Source organism: Thunnus maccoyii, chromosome 23, assembly GCF_910596095.1.
Source record: "Thunnus maccoyii chromosome 23, fThuMac1.1, whole genome shotgun sequence".
Classification (NCBI taxonomy): domain Eukaryota; kingdom Metazoa; phylum Chordata; class Actinopteri; order Scombriformes; family Scombridae; genus Thunnus; species Thunnus maccoyii.
The window spans coordinates 8,315,691-8,339,955 of record NC_056555.1 but is presented as its reverse complement, the minus strand read 5'-3'; the positions used below and the strand labels follow the sequence as shown (position 1 = coordinate 8,339,955).

At 40.6% G+C, this 24,265-nt stretch overlaps 1 protein-coding gene across 1 annotated transcript; it reads left to right on the top strand.

Annotated features, from left to right (window-relative positions):
• The first annotated feature begins 2,374 nt into the window (after nt 1-2,374).
• LOC121891080 (solute carrier organic anion transporter family member 1C1-like) lies at nt 2,375-24,192 on the top strand. Its single transcript, XM_042403814.1, has 17 exons — nt 2,375-3,491; nt 6,149-6,373; nt 6,567-6,705; nt 7,144-7,299; nt 9,226-9,367; nt 9,525-9,657; nt 9,766-9,884; nt 11,942-12,088; nt 12,296-12,394; nt 19,448-19,675; nt 19,824-19,988; nt 20,238-20,433; nt 20,571-20,736; nt 21,051-21,235; nt 21,573-21,637; nt 22,918-23,035; nt 23,190-24,192. Exons 4-17 carry the CDS (start codon nt 7,198-7,200, stop codon nt 23,710-23,712), a joined length of 2,388 nt encoding a protein of 795 aa, XP_042259748.1. The 5' UTR covers nt 2,375-3,491; nt 6,149-6,373; nt 6,567-6,705; nt 7,144-7,197; the 3' UTR covers nt 23,713-24,192.
• The last annotated feature ends 73 nt before the right edge of the window (nt 24,193-24,265 follow it).

The following is a 24,265-nucleotide window of genomic DNA, read 5'->3' as shown; positions in this document are numbered from 1 at the left end:
TGGACCACCACGAGGTGTCATGTTCCTGATTACAACGCGATCACCAGGCCGTAATACTGAATTTTTCACTTTACTGTCATAAAGTCTTTTGCTCCTTGTGGCCGCTTTGTGAGCATTCTCTCTTGTAATCTGGTATGCCTCTTCCATGCCCTGTTTCCACTTTTCCATGTAGTGATGATGATTACTGTCTCCTTGTTCTGGGGTCAAGTTAAACAACAACTGGCAAGCGTGGAGAGCATCCATATAACAAGTAAAAAGGAGAGAAACCAGTCACCTCACTTCGAGTACAATTGTACGCATAGATCAGTTTGTTCAGTGAGTCTTTCCAGTTGGTCTTTTGTTTTTCTGTGAGTGTCTTTAACATTTGGAGTAGTATTCGATTAAACCGCTCCACCTGTCCATTCCCTTGGGGGTGGTGGGGAGTAGTTCTCGACCCTGCAACTCCACAATAGTTTTTCAGTTGTGCAAATAGCTGATTTTCAAATTCGCCACCCTGATCATGATGTATTCTTGTCGGGAAGCCAAGTCATTAAATATTTTGTCTGCAGCTGTTTTGCCTAATTTGGAAGTTGTGGCGTACGCCTGGGTGAAGCATGTAAAATGGTCAATGATGACAAGAATATATTCATAACCACCCTTGCACTTGTCAAGGTGGAGAAAATCAACAGAGACGAGCTCAAACGGGTGAGTTGTGACGATGTTGGTCAGTGGTGCTATTGTATCACGGCACAGCTTCTTGTGTTTAAGACACACACATCTTCTCATGACATAATCCTCTATCTCTCGTTGCATATAGGGCCAATAAAACCAGTCCCGTATCAGTGACGTTGTCCTATCTACACCTTGATGGCCCATTTCATTGTGGAGTTCCCTCAACACTGTACTTTTGTGTTTTCCTGGTAGGACCAGCTGTTTTCTGCGAGCTGTTTTTCTGTATAAGACTCCATTCTCACTCATCTCTAATTTGTCTTATTCTCTCAGAAGACAAGTGATCTATGAGCTGAGTTGTTTCAGTTCTGGACCTGATGGCTTTTGCTCTGATAGTTTACACTGAATCACAGGTCCAATAGTCGGATCACTCCTCTGGTCCTGTTTGATCTGTCCTGTTGTCATGTAGTTATGGTTGCACACTTGACCGAGACACCCATGGACCATGACACACTGGATTCATCCTGATTTTCCACTGCCTGTGAAGTTGCCCCAAGCACATCATATGACATTTCCTCTGAGCACTCTTTCATGAACTTCTCCATATCTATAGGCATCCTAGACAGACTATCTGTGTCAATGTTTTCCTTACCAGGGCGATATTTGATCGTGAAATAGAAATCTGCCACTTCCACTACCCATCGGCACCCTGTTGCATTCAATTTGGCAGTAGACAGTACATAGGTAGGTGGATTATTGTCGCTATAGACTGTGAAGAATGGTGCATAGTAGAGGTAATCACGAAATTTCTCTGTGATCTCCCACTTGAGGGCTAGAAACTCTAACTTGAATGAATGCAGATGGTAATTCTTCTCGGCTACAGTTAAAGTACGAGAGCCATAAGTGATTACACGGAGCTTTCCATTCTGCTTTTGATACAATACTGCACCTAGTCCCTGGTTTGATGCATCAGTATGCAGAATAAACGGCTGCAAGAATTCTGGGAAGCCTAGAACAGGAGGCTAAGCTTGACAGTCTATCAACTGCTCTAATACTGACTGATGCATGTCGGTCCACTGAATAGGTGTACTTGATGGAACTCCTCTGCTGTTTCGTTTAGTTTGCCACTTTCTCCTTTTGTTTTGCAGGGTTTCAGTTTCTGCAGGTCCTTTAAGCAGGTCATACAGAGGGCTGGCGATCCGTGAGAAATCCTTGATATACTGTCTGTAATAACTCAACAGTCCCAACACTGCTCTTAACTCACCAACAGTACCTGGCTGTTTGTTTTTCAGAGCCATCACTGCAGCAGTATCAGCGGGATCTATCCTGTTTCCCTCTGCAGACACAATCCTGTCGAGGTACCTTAATTCCGCTTTAAAGAGGTCACACTTCCTGGGTTTTAGTTTTTCCCTACCTCCCTCAGCCATCGCAGGACCATCCTGACGTCATTAACATGATCCTAAAATGTTCTGCTAAACACTAGGACATCGTCAAGATAAGGCACACATATTTTGTCCATTAATGCCTCCAAGCACTCTTCCATTGCAGCGCTGAAATGCTGCAGGTGCGTTCATGAGTCCAAATGGGATTCGTACCCATTCATATAGGCCCCAGGGGGTCATGAAGGCTGTTAGATGTTTACTGTCCTTACCCATGAACCCCTGGTGGTATGCCTTACCCTGGTCCAGCAGTGAAAGGAGGATGTTTCCGCCCAGATTGTCCATAATGTCCTGCACTCTGGGGATGGGGTGGCAATCTGGATGAGTTTTCCTGTTGAGCTCCCTGTAGTCGATACATAAGCACAGAGTACCGTCTTTTTTTCTCACACAGACTACTGGGGAGGAATAGGACAAAGTGGATTTTTCCACCCACCCCTGCGCTCTCAGATCCTGTAAGTAGTCTTTCATCTCCTGGTACAAGGGCTTTGGGACAGACAGATATGTCCTCAACACTGGTTCATTATCTTTTAGTGAAATGTTCATTTGCAGATTTTCCACACAGCCTATGTCATCATCAGACCTAGAGAATGACTGTGATTCTTCTCTTAACATCTGACTTATAACTTGTCTTTGCTGTTCATTCAGGTGTGTCAGGTCAACAAGGGGATCCAATTGCTTATCAGTGGGTGTGTCTTTACTAGAACTCTTAGCCTGGACTTTGTGGACTGAGACAGTAGGTAGGCAGTCTGATTTGAATATGTTGGCAGGATATACTGATCTAACAGACTGCATTGTTCCAAAAGCAGTCCTTCCTGACAATGTGATGTCATGGCTGGTAGGATTTTGCACACTGACAACAATTTTTGGGGTCATGTCTGCCTTCACTGACACAAGAGTGTCACAAAACTTGAGGCTACTGCGGGTTCTCATGAGGCTCAAAAATCAGAGTCTTATCCTCCTTGAACGGTGGAGCCTGTAAATGACATTCAATCTGGATGGAGCTGCGTTTAGGCACACTGACTCTCACATTCGCTGTTCTCACATTGTGCTTACATGGCTGCCCTGCACTCACTGCATTAATAAAGGCTTTGGCTCTATTCTTCCTGAGGTGAGGGAAAGCTATCCTCACTGTTTTCAAGAGCTTTTCTCTGTCCCTGTGCTTTGTCCGATCCAGCACACTATTCACCACTAGGTACTCAATGACATTAAAGCCAATAATGGGACATGGTTGTTGATTACCTTTTAGCACTAGCATGGGTATCAGTAACTCTTCATCATTGGCAGTAAGTTTAAAGCTTACCTCAAGCCAACCAATATATGGCATTTTTGTTCCATTGGCTGCTTCAATGTGCAAAGGGTCAAGTGGATCAATTAGTTCTGCTACATCCCTTAGTTTTGCATCAGGTAAGTGGCTCTCTTTCCAGACCTCATCTATAGCACAAATTTGTGAACCTGTGTCCCAAAGTGCCTGAATTCTGTTTGTGCAGAAAACACCTGATGACACATTTCTTTCCTACCAACTCCCTTGTAGCGGGAGTTTTCACTGGTTCACTAATTTTTCTACACTTGGACTTCTCACATGACTGTGTTTCCTGTTTCTTAATGCCTGAACATGTGTATGGCTTACAGTGTCTTTCGTGAGCCTGCCAGTGGGTCTCTTGGCATTCTTTTGAACAGTACAGTGTTGTTTTACAAACAGAACAACGTCTTAGTTCCTTACTTTCTTTCTGGCGTCTGGATGGATGGCACGGATTACAGCATCAGTGATCTCTGAGTCTGGGTAGCCTTTGCTGAGCCCATTTTCAATTTCTCAGACTCTCAGACTGGAAAAGGCGAGTCTATCTTTTTGTCCGGGCTCTCCTATTTGGCCTGATATCTTAAAATCTTTGCGCCACATAGAGCCATTTGGCGGTGCTGAAGCCATGTTCTTTATTGGGGTACTAGAACTCAAAGGTAGGTTCATGCTATTTTTCATCAGATCATGCATTGCACTCTCTTTTTCACGTAATGACAGCCTTAATACCTCTACCTCCTTCTGGAGGCTTTCCTGTTCCTCAATTTGATTTAGAAGTTCTCTTGCACTCTGTTCTTTGTCCATTTTTATTTTGTGTATGATGTCCTGAGCATTAAGGAGTTCAGACGTACCTTCATCCTCTAAGTTGGCCAACTCTTCCTGTTCGAGGTACCTTATGACATGTGAGACTAACTGACTGCGTGTCTTACCAGTTACATGCTCTTTTCCTGGTCCTGAGATTTGAAGTGCATCACATTCTTTAATCAGCTCCTCTACAGTCAGTTTATACAGTGCTCCTTTAATCTCCAGCTGCAGCTTCTCTAATTCAAATTCCATTTTTATCAGAGGAGTTGGCATAATCAGTCAAATGAGGGTTTATCAAGCTTAATTGGTTTTCGCAGCTCCCTAGTGGTCACGTTGCTCACTTCAGGGCACAAACCACCAATATTGGTCTGAAAACCACCTCTGCTCCTTTGCTGAGCTCCTTTCTGATGCCTGGGTAGTTTGGAGGGATGATGATTGACAAGAGGATTTCTCTTACAGGTTAGGGATGGTCCTCCAGCCAAACATCCCAGCGGTGCCTCCAAATGTTGAGCCCTTAAAACAGGGAAAATAGTAAGGGAAGAGAGATGAAGAAACCCGCACACTTCTCTCGTTTTCACTCGTTTGTATTGAGTGAGGCAGAGAGCGCGATTCCCCCTACTGGAGTCATGAGGCATTACCAATAGATCGACGCACAATCAGCCCAGAAAAAGAACACACATTACCTATTTGTACGGTTTACACTCTGGCTGGATATTCTCCACAGTAATAATCTTAGCAACATAACCGAAATAACAATAAAAATTATGTATTAAGGAAATATAAAAGACATATAATAGCATAACTCTGAAAAGAAATAAAATCATGTTTCTGAAAAAGCTAGTTATTTTCAAATTCTTAACTACCACAGTGACAGCCTACATTCCCGTCTGAATGTACCTGAAATTTGATACAGTGGTGAAAGACATGTAAAATGCTCAGGCCAATCGCACAATACTGGAGTCAAGTATCATTTTTCAGAAAGGGAAAGTGGTAAACACTTCCTTCACTGTTGCCGCGCAGGAATGTGAAGGCTCTTAATCTTAATCCTGGGAATTTGTGAGAGGCCAAAGCTGATTGTGTGACCTGCTGCCGGGCTGCCTGAACCCCCCACTGGTTACTGGACTAATAGAGCATTCCCCGACACACATTTACAGTGAGACACACGGAGACACACTGTTTCTACTGCACAGTCTTCATTAAAGGAGTAGTGTGACATTTTGGGATGTATGCTTATTCCCTTACTTCCTGAGAGCTATATCTGTCTGTTAATGATGCAACAGCCAGTTGCTGGTTAGTTTAGCTTAGCATAAAGACAGGAAAAAGGGAGACAAAGCTACTGTAGCTTTGTCCAAAAGTGTTTCTTTGCTGGAAACCTCACAAAAACTCTTGTTTTAACGATGTGGTTTTTGTACAGATTAAACAAACAAAGTACTATGTGGTGATTTGTCAGCTTTAGAGAAAAGGCTAGCTGGTTTACTCTGTTTCCAATCTTTGTGCTGAAATAAGGTAAATTAACTGTCTATGAAAGAAAAAAGCAAATAAGTTAGTTTCCCATATTGTGAAACTATTACTTTAAACCCAGAGTTAAACTGTGATAGATTTTCCTTTTTATGACATTAGCCTACAGCCAAAAATTTGGAAATGGATTTCTCAGCCTTTCATATTACTGGAACTGTCTCTTTAGCATTTCTTGGCCACTTCTAACATCTTTATTTTGTTTTTTCTTCTTCTATGGTTATCAGTAGATGCATGAAAGGCACTTATGACCCTCACCAACTAGTTTCCTTTAAACAGTGAGAAACTAAAACTGGCATTTTATATACTTTAATCCTGTTAAACAGCAACAAGCATCTGATATTTTACCTTGTGAGTAAAAACAGAAAAAAAATCCACTGTGCATGGTCTGGGGTTACTAATCTGTCTGCCCCCACCTCCACCTCCTCCCTGTTCTGTTCCCCTCCAGGACTGGCAGGCATGCGTGTGGAATAAAAATGTGCGAGGCCTTTTGTCCTGCTGGTTCCGAGGGACAGCTTTGCCCTCGCACAGGAGAATAGGAGCTCGGGGAGAGCAGGTCTTTCTTCTCTCAGTAGAGGAGAGAAACATGGCTGCTTAAAGAGGAGCAGAAGAAGCAGAAGAAGCAGAAGAAGAGAGGGAGGACCTCAGTCCCTTCAGCCTGGAAATGCACTTGGTATTTAATTCAGAAAGTCCTCTGATAACACAAGAGGCTTGCTGGTCAAGAGTGATCAGACTTAAAAGGCGAGCTGTGCTGTGGGTGGGAGTATTACTCAGGCTAAACCTGAGGGGGGATTATAGGAGTTGTGAAAAACATACTAAATGGTTAATTGTGATGCTTTCTGTTGCATGTATTTCCCCGCTCTCAGTTTTACCAGGGGACAAGTGGAGTCAGAGCCGTCTTTGGAAGCCAGTTTTTTTTTCTGAAATGGATTCAACCTGCAGCTCTTGATGTTTACTGAGTGGAAAGGATAGTGAGGAGAGAACGCAAGTGGAGTTAACACACAGGTACAGTCTGTTTTCACAACTCTTCTGTTTTTTGATGTGTTTGCACCAGGACTTTGCACTTGAGGAAATGTTTCAATAACAATAAAAACTGTGTATAAAAAGCTTATACACTTGTATTTTTTTTACATAGTTTATCACATATGCTTTGCTCATAATTTCTGAGAATCTGAAAGTCTTGAAACCATAATATGTGTTCTACAGTATAAATATACTTTTATATACAAAATGTATATATCAGTTAAATGAAAAGGGTAACTGTTGATAATACAGTGTAAACTGTTCTTGTCTCTTGTGAATCATAGAATTAAAAGAGTGAACTCCAATCAAAGAACATGTTCCTAATCTTTACATTAGACACATTTTACATTACCTGCCTCTTTTAATTGTCTATATGTCTTCTTTTATTCTCTATATTGTCTATGTATGCTTTTCTTGCAGTGTCCTGTAGGCTGGTAGATAGACCAGTAAGACCAATAAGACGTTCAGTTCAGGATGGAAGAAGCAGCTGAGGACAGAGATAAGATGACCAGCCAGCAGGCTCTGTGTGTCCCTGAGCAGACGACCAGCAAACGTCCTGGCATCTCTACTCTCAAAGTACTAAAGTGATCTGTAGATCAACAGGCAACAAAGATCGAGCCTAATAATCTTATAGTTTTATATCTTGCTGCCTTTCCTTGCATTTCTCTGCTGGTTACCTATATAGTAGTTGTGTTTTTTCTTCATGGACTGTGCTTCATTCTATCTATCTATCTATCTATCTATCTATCTATCTATCTATCTATCTATCTATCTATCTATCTATGCCAACACAATATAAGCAGGTATAGATAATTAATGGATGGATGGACGAATGCTTAAAATGTAAGACCATCATCTGTTTTAGGCAGCATTTTCCAAAATTGTGAAATCATGCAAAGAGATGATCTCATGGTGTTTATCAAGCCTTACCAAGTCATTGAAAATCCTGGCAGGCCAAATGTCTACTCTAGATCAGTATATCAACCCTTGTCAAAAACGTCAGTATCAGTCCTGCGCGTCTGAGCTTTGCCTGATTGCAGCACTAGACAGCAGTCAACATCAGCATGCATAAAGTTAATGGAACATTTCTCTCAAAACATTTCCAAACTCAGTCTCATCCCAGGCTTTTTTTCTTCACATGGGCTTTAGTTCAGTTGGTAGATATTTGGTCAAAAAGTACATTTTAAGAAGCATCACCATAAAAACAATAAAACAAGACTAGGTGAAAACTTAGTATATAGCTGGACTGTTTATGGTCAATGTGTGAAATTGTGGCCAATGTGTTACAGGGATAGTCAGTGGTAGTGTCTATAATGTGAATTCCTGGATATTAAATGTTCATCTGCGATTTTCTGTAGTGGTCCCAGTAATATTTGTTGTTAAAGTGTACTGAAGTAGCATCACATGACATGGTTAAGCTAAATTTGAGTAAAAAGAAAAGGTTTAAATGCTGCTGCAAGAACAATATTTTCCACTCATATCTTGAGATGCTTGATTGGAAAGAGAACTTATTTTAATTCTAATTATAAACTATTCTAATTATCTGTTAACTCCCCCTGCTCTTTCATTTGTTTCACTCTGCAGATGTCTCTTGTTTTTCACTCTGTATTGAGTGTTTTGCCAGAGTGATGGTTATTTGGATGCTTTAACTGTGCTCTCTGTCAAGCCTCTATATGCCTTTTTTCTTCTCCCAGTTTGGAATTATGAAGGCTGTGGTGGAAATGAAAGTTTTGACAGCTGCTTGGTAGCAAATTCAGGAGGTTTATCTCCGCCTGGTTACCACAGTTACAGCCAAATCAAATGCACCTGCACAGCAGCTGCCCCACACTAAACTGATACAACAGTTACATGAGTTGCATGTTTGACCTGCAAGACTTGTGTTTTAATACTGCAGTTCATCATTTGTGATGTGAAATATCAAAAGAAATAAAAAGTGTGCATCTTGGTATTAATTCAGTTATAATATGCGGTGCATTTGGATTTTGTCAGCCTGTCAGCAGAGTCAATCACACTGGACTGTAGAGGATGAGACAGTAGAAATGCTGTTACGCTTCTGTTTAAACATGAGTTTAGCCGGCTTTGCTGCATTTAACACTGGAGCTGAAAGTGCCCAAACTCGGAGCAGGAAACACAGTCACTTTGCGTTTCTCAGATCATGCACCGATTAATTTTGAAAGAGCAACGGCCAATGGTGTAACTCCATCACTCACTCACTCATGGTCAACCACAGTTATAGGGCTGGTCCATGGCTGGATGTCAACAACAAAACAACATCAAAATTTTGGACAAGACAAATTCAAAAGCTTCTATCATGTACAAGTATGCAGTATATCCAATTTGGCACTTTAATTATACTTATCTATGATCTCTTTGTTGTTCTGTTCAGACAACATGTTGTTTTATGGGCTCCTGTCAGGTAGTGTCAGTATCAAAGTACAATATCAAAGTACATTTACAGTGTACAGTATTTGGCTAATTTTCCCTTTCCTTTGTGTTTTCTAGTTGTTTATCGTAGCGCTGTCCTTCGCCTATTTCTCCAAGGCCCTGACAGGGACCTACATGAAGAGCTCCATCACTCAGATTGAGAGACGTTTTGACCTCTCCAGCACACACATTGGACTCATAGATGGCAGTTTTGAGATGGGTACTGTCTAACTGTTGATTTAACCCTGATCCATAGTGCAACTGATCTGATCTCATTTTGTTATTCCCTCCTTTTTCAGCTGCTGCTGAATTTCTACAGTAAATGTAGCCATGTTTTGTTTTCCTTTTGCTCTATGGTGTCTCTTTCTTGGAGGTAGGCAACTTGTTATTTCTAGCCGTGGTCAGCCATTTTGGTGCAAAGCTGCATCGGCCTAGACTCATTGCTGTGGGCTGTTTCCTGATGGCTGTAGGGGCATTTCTCACCGGCCTGACACACTTCTTCATGGGGCGGTAAGCAAATCATAAAATACCAGGTTTCACAAATAAAAAGAAATGATCAAAAATGGACTCCAGAGTGTCTCCCTTAAAGTTTCATTTTGGCACTGCTGTGTTTCACAGCTACAAGTATGACACAGTCATCCAGGCTTTCCAGAATGACACTGTGAACATCGCTGCCTGTGTGGAAACACAAGATGTGCCTGAAATTCAGATAGAGCCCTCTGTGGAAGACAGCAAAGGTAAGACTGTGTGTGGGATTGAATGGATGCCTTCAAAATGATTCCCACAGACACATCAATAATTTGGATTGTGGTTTATTTATTCACAGTTTGAATCTGCAGTAAGCAAGACTTTTATGCAAGAAATACACTGGTTAAAAATGTTCTTTGTGCAATTTGGATAACCAAAATGCAAATTTACCTTGTGCAGCTTTAGTTAAAACAATCAGTATATACAGTAGATACCCTTAGGTGTAACTTCCACTTCATGGAATACCATGAAATTTTGTACAAACATTCATGAGAGGATGGATCCTGCTGACTACTTTTGGATAAATTGAATGAAATTTAGTTCATTACTTTGGTTAATGACCAAATACCTGCAAAACCAGTGGCATTCCCATCAGCCTCGTTGTACTTTTCAGAATTTTGTTTTAATTAGCTGAAAGCACTGCTGTGCCTAAATATAGCCTCACAGAGCTGCTGTTGTGGCCGTAAACTCTTAGTCTGATAAATTAATAACTAAATCACATGTCTGAGCTTGTAGTATCTTAAACTGAAGATGTGTAGCGCAAGAATTACAATAGTAACAATAACACATGCAACTGTATTGCCACATGTGCAAACATCCTAGTCACATTTGAAGTTTAGTTAGACAAAACCAACGGTATCCTTTGAACAGCCTCTCTTTGACAAACCAGTCTCTATGAAATGGACATCAATAATATCCAATAAAGACAAACTGCACCAGATGCCTGCACTATGGTCAGTAAACAGGAAACCACAACAGCAGCACAAAGAGAGTCTGCTTTAACATGAAATCTGGTTAAACCACAACGACTTAATGGCTTTCTGTCAACCCTCTCTGGAATGCACTGATCCTGGTCTGACCTTTACAGCCACTCGCCTTCCGTGCTGCTCAACAAAGGCACAGTCCAGGTTGAGCGCCGTCTCCAGAGCTCAGCAGAGACGCAGTATTCATACTGTAGCCTCATGTCAATAACGCCAATGATCACTCGGTATACAGAGTATGAATTGCTGAAATATGAGCAGAGCAACAACAAGGCTGGATTTGAAGAGGGAAAAATGATGTCAGAGACAGAATATCAGGTCTTACGGCACCACTGAGAGAACAAGCATTTGTAATATGCCTGGTAAAAAGTTCAGTTTTGGATTTATTTTTGTATTGTTCTGATCCACTCTCCCATGGTGCGCTCTCTATCGTGGAGCTTAATTAACTCTTCCTCTTCCAAAACATCTCAGAATGCAATGTATTGATCCAGTTCAGCTATTCTGATGTGATGTATTTCGAAAAAAGACAATATGGAAGTAGCATACAATGCAGTGATATGCAATATTAGAACCAAATCCTATTATCAGTACTATGATACTGAATCAACACCACATTGTAATCATATGTATGTCTGAGGTTGTCTGCATATTTGAAGAAATGGACTTTTTAAAAAAAAAATTCTCTTCCTCAATGATATGTGAGCGGAATAAAGGATACATTTTTATTTAAAAAAATTTGATACACATACACAAAGTTGTCTTTTAGATACAAATTTATAATTTATCAAATTTGTCTTCATCTTGGATGAAATATCCACTATTCCCCTAACAGAAGTTAGCCAGCAGTGTAGATGTGTTACATGTGTGATGGTCAATTTTATTTGCAGAAAATAACAATTGGTCAGTTGAATATGACTAAATCCTGGATGGCTGCAAGTTATGTTATTTGAACCACAGTGTGTGACCCACATTAATTCTTCTCATCTTGGCCCCCTCTGTTAAATCATATGCAAAAAATCTCATAAAATCAATAAGGTAGTAAAATTAAGCTTCATGCGGCTCTGTATCAACTCCAAACTCAGATCACTTCTCTGTACTTCTGACCTGGAGAAAGTCATCCTTGCCTACATATCCTCCCACCTTGATTATTGCAATTTGTTGTATTTTGGCATCACTCAGTCTTGTTAATCCCATTTCCAACTAGTTCAAAATGCAGCAGCAACAGTTTTGACAAGGTCAAAAAAGGGGGAGCATATTACTCCCATTCTTGCTTTGTCTTTGTGCAGTCTGCGTGAAAGAGTCTAGTTCCAACATGTGGATCTATGTATTCCTGGGGAACGCACTGCGGGGGATTGGAGAAACCCCAGTCACACCTCTGGGCATCTCCTACATCGATGACTTTGCTAAAGCTGAAAACTCCCCCTTCTACATAGGTAAGACATCAGTGTTCACTTTAGGTTTCCAGTGGAAATTTATTCTAAAGGTATTTCTTCATCATGTGTATCTTTTTCATCGGTTAAAAGTGTCTTCTAACCTCCTCCTTCTAATTGTCTTTCCACTGGAGACCTATAAAACATCTCTTTTCTTCTCCTGTCTTGTTGACCACATGATCAAAAATGTAAATCTATTTTAATTGCCAGCTTGTCTCCAGACTATTACTCTCCTGGGCCCCATGTTTGGTTTCCTCCTGGGCTCCTACTGTGCCAAACTATATGTTGACATTGGCTATGTTGATATGGGTAAGTGTTATGCATTTCTTTTACTAATGCAAAAACACTGACCAAAAACAAGGTTTTTTGTAAGATTTACAGTGTGCTGATCTACTAAATATGAGCAGATGAGAATAAAAAAATAACTGTCAATGGATATTGGAAAATTGAAGAAGCAAAACTTCTTAGCACCAAAATGAAAGTGTTAAGTTAAGAGATTTTGAATTTAAAGTTGCAGTACTCAAAAACAAAGTTCTGGACACCAAATGACTATAAAGTCACTCACAGAGTTAATAATGTAGGAGTATTAACACTTTATTAATGAATTACCTTGTCATTAGGGCACCACCTCCTTTTTGGTTAGGATTTGTTAGTGCCAGGAGGGAGCACTAACCCTTGTTCAATTTAATCAATGAATCAGTCTCACAATCGTGAGTTCTTGTCCCAAAGAGTGACCTCTGTTTACTGCAACTCAAAGAAACAACCAAACACTTTTAGGATAAATGAAGATATATATATATATATATAGAGAGAGAGAGATAATATACAGAAAATAATAAATAAAAAGAAAGTAAAATAAATAAATAAATAAGGCCTAAGAATGATAAAAAAAATGAATAAAGAAAATTATTCAGCAAGAGTGGCTCGAAATGCGTGACTCGAGGCTTGACGTGTTGTACCGGGGAATGCTAAGGGAAAAGCTAATTCAACTTCTCTAAATAAATTCCTTAATTTTAACGTTATTCGACATCAACCTTTGATCACAAAGCCATGTTATGCCTTACTGTTGGGGTGTCTTGTCGTGGTACAGGCGTCATCTTGGCAGGTCCAGCGTTGTTTGACGCAGCATCACCAGCGGTGTTGAAGTGGAAGAGCCCGGATCAGCTGTGGGCTGTGGCGCATCTCAGTAGATGCAGAGGCGTTGAATGCCGGTAAAGAATCAAGCCGTTTCAGGCTGCTCTGGCAGAGTCTTCAGGCCGGCTTCACTTCTGGGTTGCAGTCTTGCTCTCTTCTTCCTCTTCAAGGGTTTAAGTTGCAGATTCAGGCTTTTGGTTGGCTTGTAGTAACTTAAGTTGAGTGTCGAATAAAGTTTAGTCTGACTACGCTCAAGTCTTCAGCGGCGTCTACTTCAAAATAAAATACTGTACGTGTTTACTTCAAATTAAATTACTATACGTGGAAATACGAGACTTAATGTTACCACTAAAACAAAACAAATTAACTTGTTGCAATAAAAGGTTAAATACGGATATATTTGGTTGAAAAACAAATAAAAGAGAGGTCTTAAGAGTTTTCTTGAGTTCTTGGAGGCCAGCTCAAAGAGGAATTTCTTTGAGGCTGTTTTTATAAGTTAGAATAAAACGGGAGGAGTTTGGATGTGTTTTAAAGGGTTTCGTGCCGAATTATTGATGAATATTCAATTTCTTTGTTCTAGGGGCTTTAGTTGTGGCTGGTGGTTTGCAGCCTGCGTCTCCTGAAGTAAAGGAATTTGGTGAAATCTAATTCGGAGTTTTTACATGCAAAAACTCACACTTCAAGTCACCGTTGCCTATTATTTCACATTAAAGCTGTAAACACATTCTTTTCATAGTGTCCAAGCATTCATGATATTTCTGATTAATAACGGTCCTGTCAGCGTGTTTCATATTTTTGAAACCATTCAAAAACAGTTAAGCAATTTACATGATTCATGATAAGTCAGTTCTTCCAATTCCAATGTTCTAAACATTAACCTTCATATTAACACTTCATGATGTCTAAGATTTGCAAGGAGGCTTCATAAAGTCCTCAGGAATGAGGGTTAGTTCATGGCGTTGTTGATAAGAGTCTTCCATCTAAGGTGGGAGTTGTTTTACTTCGGTCCAAGTGGCCTTCAGGGTCAGTTCATGCTTTTAGTTCGTGTTATGATTCAACTTATCGGAATGGTTTATTAGAAGGTCTTTGAGTCTGTTGAGCATCACTGATCAAATCCCACTTAGAGGGTTACAAAGGTCAGTTCTACAGGCCGAAGGTGTGCTCTTACAAATTTAGGAATCCAGAGAGTCTGTCTCTTATTTTCCTTAAGAATCAAAGTGGTCATACAACAACATACCTGCCAACATTTAGGTTTCGAAATACGGGAGGTTTTTTTGATGAGGGGGAGGATGAAGTGAAAGATAACATTTTACTCGAGTTGAAGACAACTACGCTCACAGAGCTTACTGTAAGTGCAACAAAACCGTTGCGAGTAAGTATTTTATCAAACCACTTGTTCAATAAGCATAAACGTGTAGAGAAGTGATTTTTTCAACTGCTTTGCCTGCACTTTCCCATCCACCAATGGTATGTTTACACAACTACAGCGCGCTGGATAAGCTAATAACACAGAAGCTGTCTGTATGTAGCCTAAATATTAATCTGAGTTTGCCACATATCTTAAAATTGGGCAAATTCTTGTAAACTTACGTGCTAATTGAGACAAACCAGCCCCTCCTCTCCACCGGCACCTGCAGCAGTGAATCACATCAGCAACAGATGGAGGAGAATAGAGGACGGGAGGAAAGACTGCCTGTGCAGAGAGCAGAACATGCCTCTTGAATTGGGTTGTGGTGCCAGATAGGTTGAAATTGTATGTTGTGTGTGGATTGTGTTTGTATTTTGTGTTTCATAGACGATCTGGCAACTTGGGTGACCTCAGTCAAACATACAGAAATTATGGATCCATGTGTATGACGATTATTCATAATTAAGGTTGATGGCCATGCAAATTATGGGAGTTTCCTGGGAGAAACAGCAAAACGGGAGCACAGTGGGAGAGGGGTGAAAAAAGGAGAAACCCGGGAAAAACGGGAGTATTGGCGGGTCTGATCAACAACATAACTGGTGCTAAATGAGATACGGTTATGGGAGGCTTTTAACTTTGGGTCACACTGTCCTCCTGAGGGACACAGTCATTGACTTGGCTTTTTATGTGCAAACAATCAAAAGGGTGGCACTGAAAACACAAACACTACAAATGATTCTGACAACTGTCATGGCAATTTACCTCGCACTTGACTTCAATGAGGAAAGATACCATTCTCAATACAGTATTGTCATACCTTTCCAGTAAACGTATGTAAAGGATGTTGTTATTATATTAATAATAATAATAATAATAATAATAATATTAAGAAATGGCAAAGCTATTAAAATGGTCTAAAAGTGTTTTTATTTTATTTTTGTAGACATAAACAACTATTCCAGACATATGACTATTAGCCATTAAGCATCAAGTTGGGGAGATTAAACAGGAGACATAATTTGTCAGCCTTCATTCTGTAACACAACAGTGCGATAATCCCTTCAAATCTGAAAATGAATATGCATTATGTATACACAGCAAAATCGCCAGTGTTAAATTAACTCTGACAGTGTTAAATCTAACACAAGAAGGGTGTTTATATGCGTCCACTCTTTTCAGTGTTCATTTAACACTTACACTAGTGCTAATATTTTTGGAGTTATTTCAACACTATAGGGAGTTAAAAATTAACACTGGCTAACACCTCTGTAGTGTCAATAGTACTCTACACTAGTGTTAGTGTTAATGTTTTTACTCTCAGCTAGTTATTTCAACACTGTAGGGAGTTCAAAATTAACACTGACTAACATGTGTGTAGTGTCAATAGTACTCTACAGTAGTGCCATTTTTACAAAATGCTACACTGACTGGGGTTAAAAATGTTACACTGACAACTAATGCATAAACACTAATAGGTGTAAAATGTGACTACCAATGCCCCCACTAACCACCACAACCACCCCACCAAAAATACACAAAGCAACAACTTCTTAAGAAAAATATATTCTCATTAAAAGGCCACCACATCACTTTCACAACAGACAGCATAACAGACTGCATGGATTCATCATACATAAATACAGTATGGAACAAGGTACACTTGGTCATCGGTCTCATATGAAAATTACCTATCACAAGGTCTGTAATGTAACAGGCCATTTACATATATTACTGTGAAAACCCCAGTGTTCTCCTCAATAGCAAATGCATTGAAATGATCGTCAAAGAAAAGGGTTGAGACTTTCCAAATTAAAAGATAAGCATTGTCGTCTCTAATAATTATACTATCAATCCTGTTGAACAAAGGCATCTCATTTTCAACTCCAGTAACCACATACATCCCACCTGATACTCTGTGCCATAGCTTTTGACCCAAGGGGTGGTGGAAACAGTCAATACATCAAAAGCTTCATTCAGCGCCTCTCCACCCTCTAAACTGCTGACCAAGACTTGACTTATGGGACCAAACTTTAATCTTTTGAACTTAAAGTTCTCGAAATGAGATGCTAACTCTTCCTGATGTTTCTTAGCCAGTGTCATGGCAACGTTTTTAAAATTTTAAACAGACTTTTTAAAGAAGTTGTGTTTTCCTTCAAATCTCATCTCATGGTCCAGCTATAGGCTCAGCTACAGGGTCAGCTACAGGCTCAATCTCAAAATTGACAGGATTTGCCCTGCAATGTTAGGAGAACAGCATCATTCATCCCCCCAAAAATGCAACATTTGTTTATGTGCACATGGTTGAGGGTGAAGACAAAATTGACACCGACTTTTGGAGGTAAAAACAACAACAACAACCTGTTATTGCAAGTGCATATTCACGTACCCATGACTCTCCACCATGTCAGCCACTAGTATGTTCACCATCTTTCTTCTTGTAACATCACTGATGGTGCTTGTTTTCTCGTACTCCTTGAATATCTGGTCTCCACCAGGCTTTGAATACAGGGCTGCTTTGACAATCTGAAACAACAATAGCATGACAGTCACACTGCAAGTATAGCAGATTCATCAGCTACCTACTGTAACTGCAGAGCTAACATATCTATTGTGACTACAATGTTTTTATTGTAGGGTTAGACCAATACATCAGGGTCAATATCAATCTAGGAAGATGAGTCATTGGTGTGTCCATCCCTTTCCTCACTGGCTGGTTGCCGTGTTCCATTTCATCCTGAGAGTAACATATGAGTAACATTTACATACTAGCGTCAGGTCCAGGGTGGTGTACTTGTACACCAAAGCTGCCTCATGCTACAGGAAAAGGAGATGGGCTAAGCCACATGGCTCGCCACAAGGCAAAGCCCAGTTAAAATATAACTTACACTTCTTGCAACGTTGGCATCAGGGGGTCCTTCAACCAGCTGTCTTTTCTGAGCTTTAGTAGATTCCAGTATTACTGTTGAGTCAGAACTTGATGATGACCCCTGGGATGCATGTGATGGTGACCACTCTGATAAAGATGAGCACTCTGATGACTCCTCCTCAACACCTAAGAAAACACACAGCCTTGCATTGTAACATTCTGTTCACACGATTAATAACAGCAACAATCTGAAAACAATTTGAAAAATATAAGACTGCAATTTCTCACCATTACACTCTTCAGCCTTGAAAGACATCTCAGATGACTTCAAGAGTTCATCAAATATGTCCGAATCCACTTCCACGCCTGCAGAATCCTTCAGGCTCAAGGAAGCAGAACCTGGCAAATTGAATTTTGCCAACACTAAAACAGAAGAAAGATCAATATGATTTGTTTATTTGGGAGGGACAAGTGTGCATAAATGAACAGAGCATACGTGATGAACTGTCTTCTTCTTCTTCTTCCTCTTCTTCTTCTTCTTACTAATAAAGCAAATTAACTCGTTGCAATAAAAAGTTAAACACAGATATATTTGATTGATGAATATTCAATTTCTTTGTTCTAGGGGCTTTAGTTGTGGCTGGTGGTTTGCAGCCTGCGTCTCCTGAAGTAAAGGAATTTGGTGAAATCTAATTCTAGATAGATAGATAGAATAGAACATATTTAAATATAAGTTGACATAACTTACTTCATAATATAAAAGCATTCAACGTGACTATTGTTTAACAATAAAAGAAACTTTAAACTCAAATCCTTCAAATATTATCTTTATATTCCTATTATTTGAGAGACTTCATTCTTTCAACCAAACTACTTGTCTAATTCAACTACTAAAACATGATTGTTTATGAGGTTAATGGATCACAAGTTAAACACTTAAAATACAAATACATGGTTATTAAACATTCATTAACTCTTCACATGAGGGAATTTAACTCTTGTCAATAGAGGAGCAGTATTGTTACCTGTTAGTATAAAAGGATAATAAAGTCTAAGTCTTATATCTCTTTAGTAGATAGTCATACACCTATGAAAGTTATACTGTTCCTCCTCTATTTACATGACAAATAACATGATATAAGTTACATGATGATTAGACATTTAATTTACATGAATTTCAGGTTTGCCGCAGATTTGAAAGGGGCTTCACAAAGTCCTCAGGAATGTGGATTAGTTTATGGCTTTGGTGATAAGAGCCTGTCTTCCATCTATAAGGTGGGAGTTGTTTTCCTCCGGTCCAAATGGCCTTTAGGATCATTTTATGCTTTTAGTTCATGTCGTAATTCAACTTATCAAAATGGTTTCTAGGAGGTCTTTCTGAGTCTGTTGAGCATCACTGATCGAACCCCCACTTGGAGGGTTACAAAGGTCAGTTCTGCAGGCCGGGGGTCTGCTCTTACAAACTTAGGAATCCAGGGAGTCTGTCTCTTATTTTCCTTAAGAATCAAAGATTAGTTAACAGAATTAAAGAGCAAGCGGTTGTCCTCCTACAATAAAGCAAAGAATGCTTTTTGGCTAGATGTTTTGACCAAACAGACATAGTGATTCTGGCTTGAGCAGCTGCTCATAGTGCTAAATGGTGCAAGGGTCTGACCCACTACTGTAAAAACAGGCTGCAGACCTGTCAGAATGAGTTAGTGAGGACTTCTCTGAGTGTTCCTGTCAGGAAATATGTTGAAAAGGTCAAATCAATGATTTATTTGCCAAACAGTCAGTCCACCTAAAGTGCACAGTGTCGCTACTAGAGACAATAGATACTCAAAAGATGATTAGCCTTATTTTCCCAAATAAAAGTTGGAATGAAAGATCAAAATTAAAAGTGTAAAATTAAATACACACTGGTGGAATGGCCTCCTTCTTGCTTCAAACCCTGTACATTCTTTTCTCCATCCAGAGAGTGTGACCATTACTCCTAAAGATGCCCGCTGGGTGGGCGCCTGGTGGATGGGCTTCTTTGTGTCCTCTGGCCTCCTGCTCATCTCCAGCATTCCCTTCTGGTTCCTCCCTCGCTCACTGCCCAAGCAGGAGGGAGATAAAGACAAGCCAACTCCCGCCCGAGAAACCTTTGATGAGACAGAGGATGCCCTCAACAACAACCTCAAACTAACTGAAATTGCAAAAGGTGCACTCTTTTAACTCTGACAAAACACAGAGGGCACCTTATTGTACTTACAATTCAAATTTACATTATATCTAATATTGTACTAATGAAAAACATCTGAATAGATTCCGTACCTGTGCTTGTATTCATACTGGATCTTCTTCCACAGGGTTTCTTCCCTCGCTGAAGCGTCTGTTGGGAACTCCTGTCTACTTCCTGCTCCTTTGTGGCAGCATCCTGAAGTTCAACTCCTTCATCGGCCTGTTCACCTTCAAACCCAAATACATGGAGCAACAGTTTGGACAATCTGCGTCCAGAGCCAACTTCCTCATAGGTAAAAAAGAACAAAAAACAACAACATGAATTCAGTTGCTTTGGGTAGAAAATAGAAAATGTAACCTCTTAGATTTCAAGTGCCTGGTGTCTCTTAGAACATCCCTACATTCTCCAGCACTGTTTTTTAAAGCTTAAACGCTCATAGAGGATATAAAACATCAGAGTGTCTGATCCCGAGAGACCTCCTTCGGTATTTTCATGTAAGAAGGGCCTCCAATGTCCAGAACCTTTTGACTTTTTCTTCTAGGTGTGCTGAACCTGCCAGCAGTGGCAGTGGGGATCTTCCTGGGAGGGCTGCTGATGAAGAGGTATAAGCTGAGCGTGGTGTCAGGGGCTCAGCTCTCCTTTGCCACATCCTTCCTGGCGTACCTCCTCTCATTGTTGCAGTTTGGCACCAAGTGTGACAACATTCCCGTGGCTGGGCTCACCATCTCATACAACGGGTCAGACCACAGCTTTAACAAATCAAAATACTGCAACTATACACTCTTTTTACAGCCAAAAAATACAATAATACAGATTTGTTTTTAGAGCCACACCCTGCAGCTGATATAAAATATAAATCCTTGTTGCCTTGCAGGACGCACAGTGTATCACACAACAGTGAAATGCTCTTCTCAGAGTGTAACAGAGACTGCTCGTGTTCAGCAGAGGAGTGGGACCCCGTGTGCTCAGACAGCGGCATCACCTATATCTCTCCGTGTTTTGCCGGCTGCCACAGCTCCAGTGGATACGGCAAGAACACAGTAGGACCACACACATGCACACACATACAGTTTTGGCAGTAAAGCTGCTAAGAATGGATGCAAGACCAAGAAGCTGTCTGTTTTGTAACCTTAAAGGCATTTGAACAACTTAAATTCAAACTGTTTAGACATGTTTTTTCTACATTTATTTCTGTAAATAGTAAATGTTAAAATAATATGAGTTGTTCTGCGGAGTGTACAGTAAGAATTCTGAGACATAGTAAAGACTTGTTTTCCAGATGATACTGTGAGTGGGTGTTGTTTTTCTTTGGTAGTTTCCAGTAAGTCATCCTATATTTCTTTCTTTTTGTCAGGTTTTTCACAACTGCAGCTGTGTGTCTGCCTCCTACCCAGCAGGCAGCAGCACGTCAGTGAGGCTGGGCCAGTGCCCCCATGCTAAGGACTGTAGCCGCAGTTTCACCTCCTACATGGCTGTGTCTGTTCTCAGCTCCTTCATCAACTCTCTGGGAGCCACTCCTGGCTACATGGTCATCATACGGTCTGTGTACCTGTTCCTGGCTAGATGTAAAATAATCATGACTGGGAATATCTAGTGTATTTCATTCTTTAGATATGAACCTCTGTGAGCCATGAGTGACGTTGCTGTTTCTTCTTTATGCTAAGCTTAGCTAACCAACTGCTGTCTATAGCTTCATAATTACCAAACAAGAGTAGTATCAATCATCTCATCTAACTCTTGGCAAGAAAGCTAATAAGCGTATTTCCCAAAATGTAAAACTTTTCTTCTAAAGTCATTTTTTGGAATGAAGGAAAAAATGATTGTTTTTATACAGAGTGATATCTTAAAAGGACCTGATGTTGTTTTGTAATTACAGATGTATCTCACCAGAGCTTAAATCCCTTGCACTGGGTATGCAGGCATTGGTAACTAGGACTCTTGGTAAGCTTCTTTATATTTAATTTGTACTTGTTTTGCTTTTCAATGTCAGCCCAGATAGCATACAGAAGTGGGCCACTTCAGGCAATGATACGGCACTGCTGACCTTCTTCTGGCCCGGACAAAATGGATGTGAGCCTGAAGTGACCCATGTGTAAAATAACAAATAGGGCCCAAACATCACAAAACAAATGTGGGCCACCTTTGGCAAAGCTCTGGCCCAGTCAACAATAGTTAATGTGGGTGTAAACCAAAAGTGGCCCACAAAGAGTACAGCAAATGTGGCCTGGTTATCTTAAAACATACGAAGGTCAGTTCTGACAAATATACGGCACAGTAAGCACTGGCTTGACTTGATGTTAACCTAAAGTGGCCGATATGATATGGCAAATATGGGCTAAATACTATACAACAAATTTGGCCCACTTTTGGCAATTGTATGGCACAGTCAGCACTGGCTGTCATAGTGTGAGCCTCATGTGGCCCACATTTGAAATAGTAAATATGGCCCAAATATTGCTGAACATTATCGGGCCACTTTAGGTAAAGATGTGGCACAATTGGTACTGGCTTATCTGAACGTGAGCCTGAAATGGCCCACATATGATGCAGCAAATGTGGCCCGTTTATCTTAAACATATCTGGGCCAGTTCTGGCAAATATACGAGACAGCCCAGATGGCAAAATTGCTGTGGCCCATATTCGGCCCACACCGAACACTTTCATGTGGCCCACATACCACATGGAATGATGACACTTGGATGGTCCGCTCCTGTTTGCCAGATCTGGGCCACAAGAAAACCATAGCAATGCCACATGTAAACCAAAAACTAAACAAATAAACTGGATCTGGCCCACATCTGGACCACAGTTCATTTTTATTCCGGCCCTGATCGGGCCCACATTCCATATCCTCTTCTGGCCCACATACCGTGTGGAATGATGGCATTTGGGCGGTCCCAAATGATCTGGCAAACAGGAGCGGACCGCCCAAGTGCCATCATTCCATGCGGTATGTGGGCCACATGAAAGTGTTGGGTGTGGGCCGGATATGGGCCACAGCAATTTTGCTATCTGGGAGCAGTGCTCCAGATAGGTCCCAAAACATTCCTCTAGGAAAAATGTCTTTGTCTTTAGTCTAGTTTGAGTGTTAATTGTTGTATTAGTGCAGTGTGTGGAAGTCAAAATAAGATCATCTGAGAAAAAATGAGATTGAGATATGCAAGATTTCCCTCCATTGCAATGTTGTAAGTGTACGTATGTGGGTGATGCTCTGTCTGTAGGTGGAATTCCTGCACCAGTATATTTCGGAGCCCTGATTGATTCAACTTGCCTGAAATGGTCGCTCAAGAAGTGTGGTGGCAGAGGGGCGTGTCGCATTTATGACTCTGAAATGTACAGGTATGACTACAAATGTGGACATAGAACATGACTGCTACTATGATTTTGCTCAAAAGTGCTGAATGGTATTATTTTTTCTCTTCTGCACTTTAGACACCATAGTTTTTAAGATTTTAGCTCTACTATCTGTCCATCTGTTTTTCTCTATTTGCAGGATCATCTTCCTGGGTCTTATCACTTGTCTCAGTGGTTCCTCCTATTTCTTTATCATCGCCGTTATAGTCCTCCTCAGACGTCAGTTCAGGAAGCCAGAGCAAGAAACAGAGACGCAGCGATCAAAAGCTTCAAAGGAAATTGAACTTCAGACCCCATCAAAGCCTGCCGAGGACCGACCCAGTGCTCCTAAAACTCCCAAGCTCCCTCTTGCCCCCAGAGTTTGGGTAAGGATTGCAACAGAACTGGAGGAGGGAGAGGAGGTTCACAGTACAGAGCAGCTCTCTCCCTCCACTCATAACACAGTGGAGACCACTGTTGAGCTCACTCCTCCTAGTTGTGGAGCTAAGACAGAGATGGACGGGCTGATGTCAGAGGAGGAGGTGAAAGATGGGAAAGACAAAGTCTGCGAGGAGATCAATGCACAGGTGAAAGAAGAGGAGCTGGACCATCACATAGGGGACAAGAATGAGTCAGAGAAAGAAGCAGCACAAATCATAGAAACTGACAACCCACAAAAATAAGTCATTAACAGTGTATTTTCAACTACAGGGTCAAACAAGGCCAACTGGGACCAGTTAGGCCAAAATTCACAATCACTTAGATTGTCAAGATGGATTGCTTATTCCTCTGGGCTAACCTCATCTATGCTAACAGTATTGTTTCCTCTTTTACTGTATTACAGGATAGAGCTGTTACGTTACACTTAGTCCTGAAGAGGAAGGGGACTACCAGTGGTCCTATTTCCACTTCTGCATAAATTAAAATGTAGAAACATTTCACAATAATGGGCATTAAAATGGGGTAGTGCTGGATGTGCACAGTGACCAACAATTTAATGTGCGGAGACTGTGTAGCAACAAGTTTTTATATCATGTGTGCAAATCATTAAAGAGCAGCCCAGCAAGACCCAGATTGAACGCATGATATATAGCAAACTCCTTGGCTAAAACACTGTACATGTTTTTGTTTTTACAACATTAAATGATACCTTGAATGAGTGATATCATTGTCACATTATGTTCTGCATACCTGATCTATAAACAGTCTCAAAATTATTCATGAAACCATGAATGA

Excerpts from the sequence above, each read along its gene's own strand:
- LOC121891080 (XM_042403814.1), top strand. The coding sequence starts at position 7,198 with ATGGAAGAAGCAGCTGAGGACAGAGATAAGATGACCAGCCAGCAGGCT. Across the intron at positions 7,300-9,225 it reads CTGGCATCTCTACTCTCAAA|TTGTTTATCGTAGCGCTGTC; the intron begins GTACTAAAGTGA and ends TGTGTTTTCTAG. Across the intron at positions 19,676-19,823 it reads ACTAACTGAAATTGCAAAAG|GGTTTCTTCCCTCGCTGAAG; the intron begins GTGCACTCTTTT and ends CTTCTTCCACAG.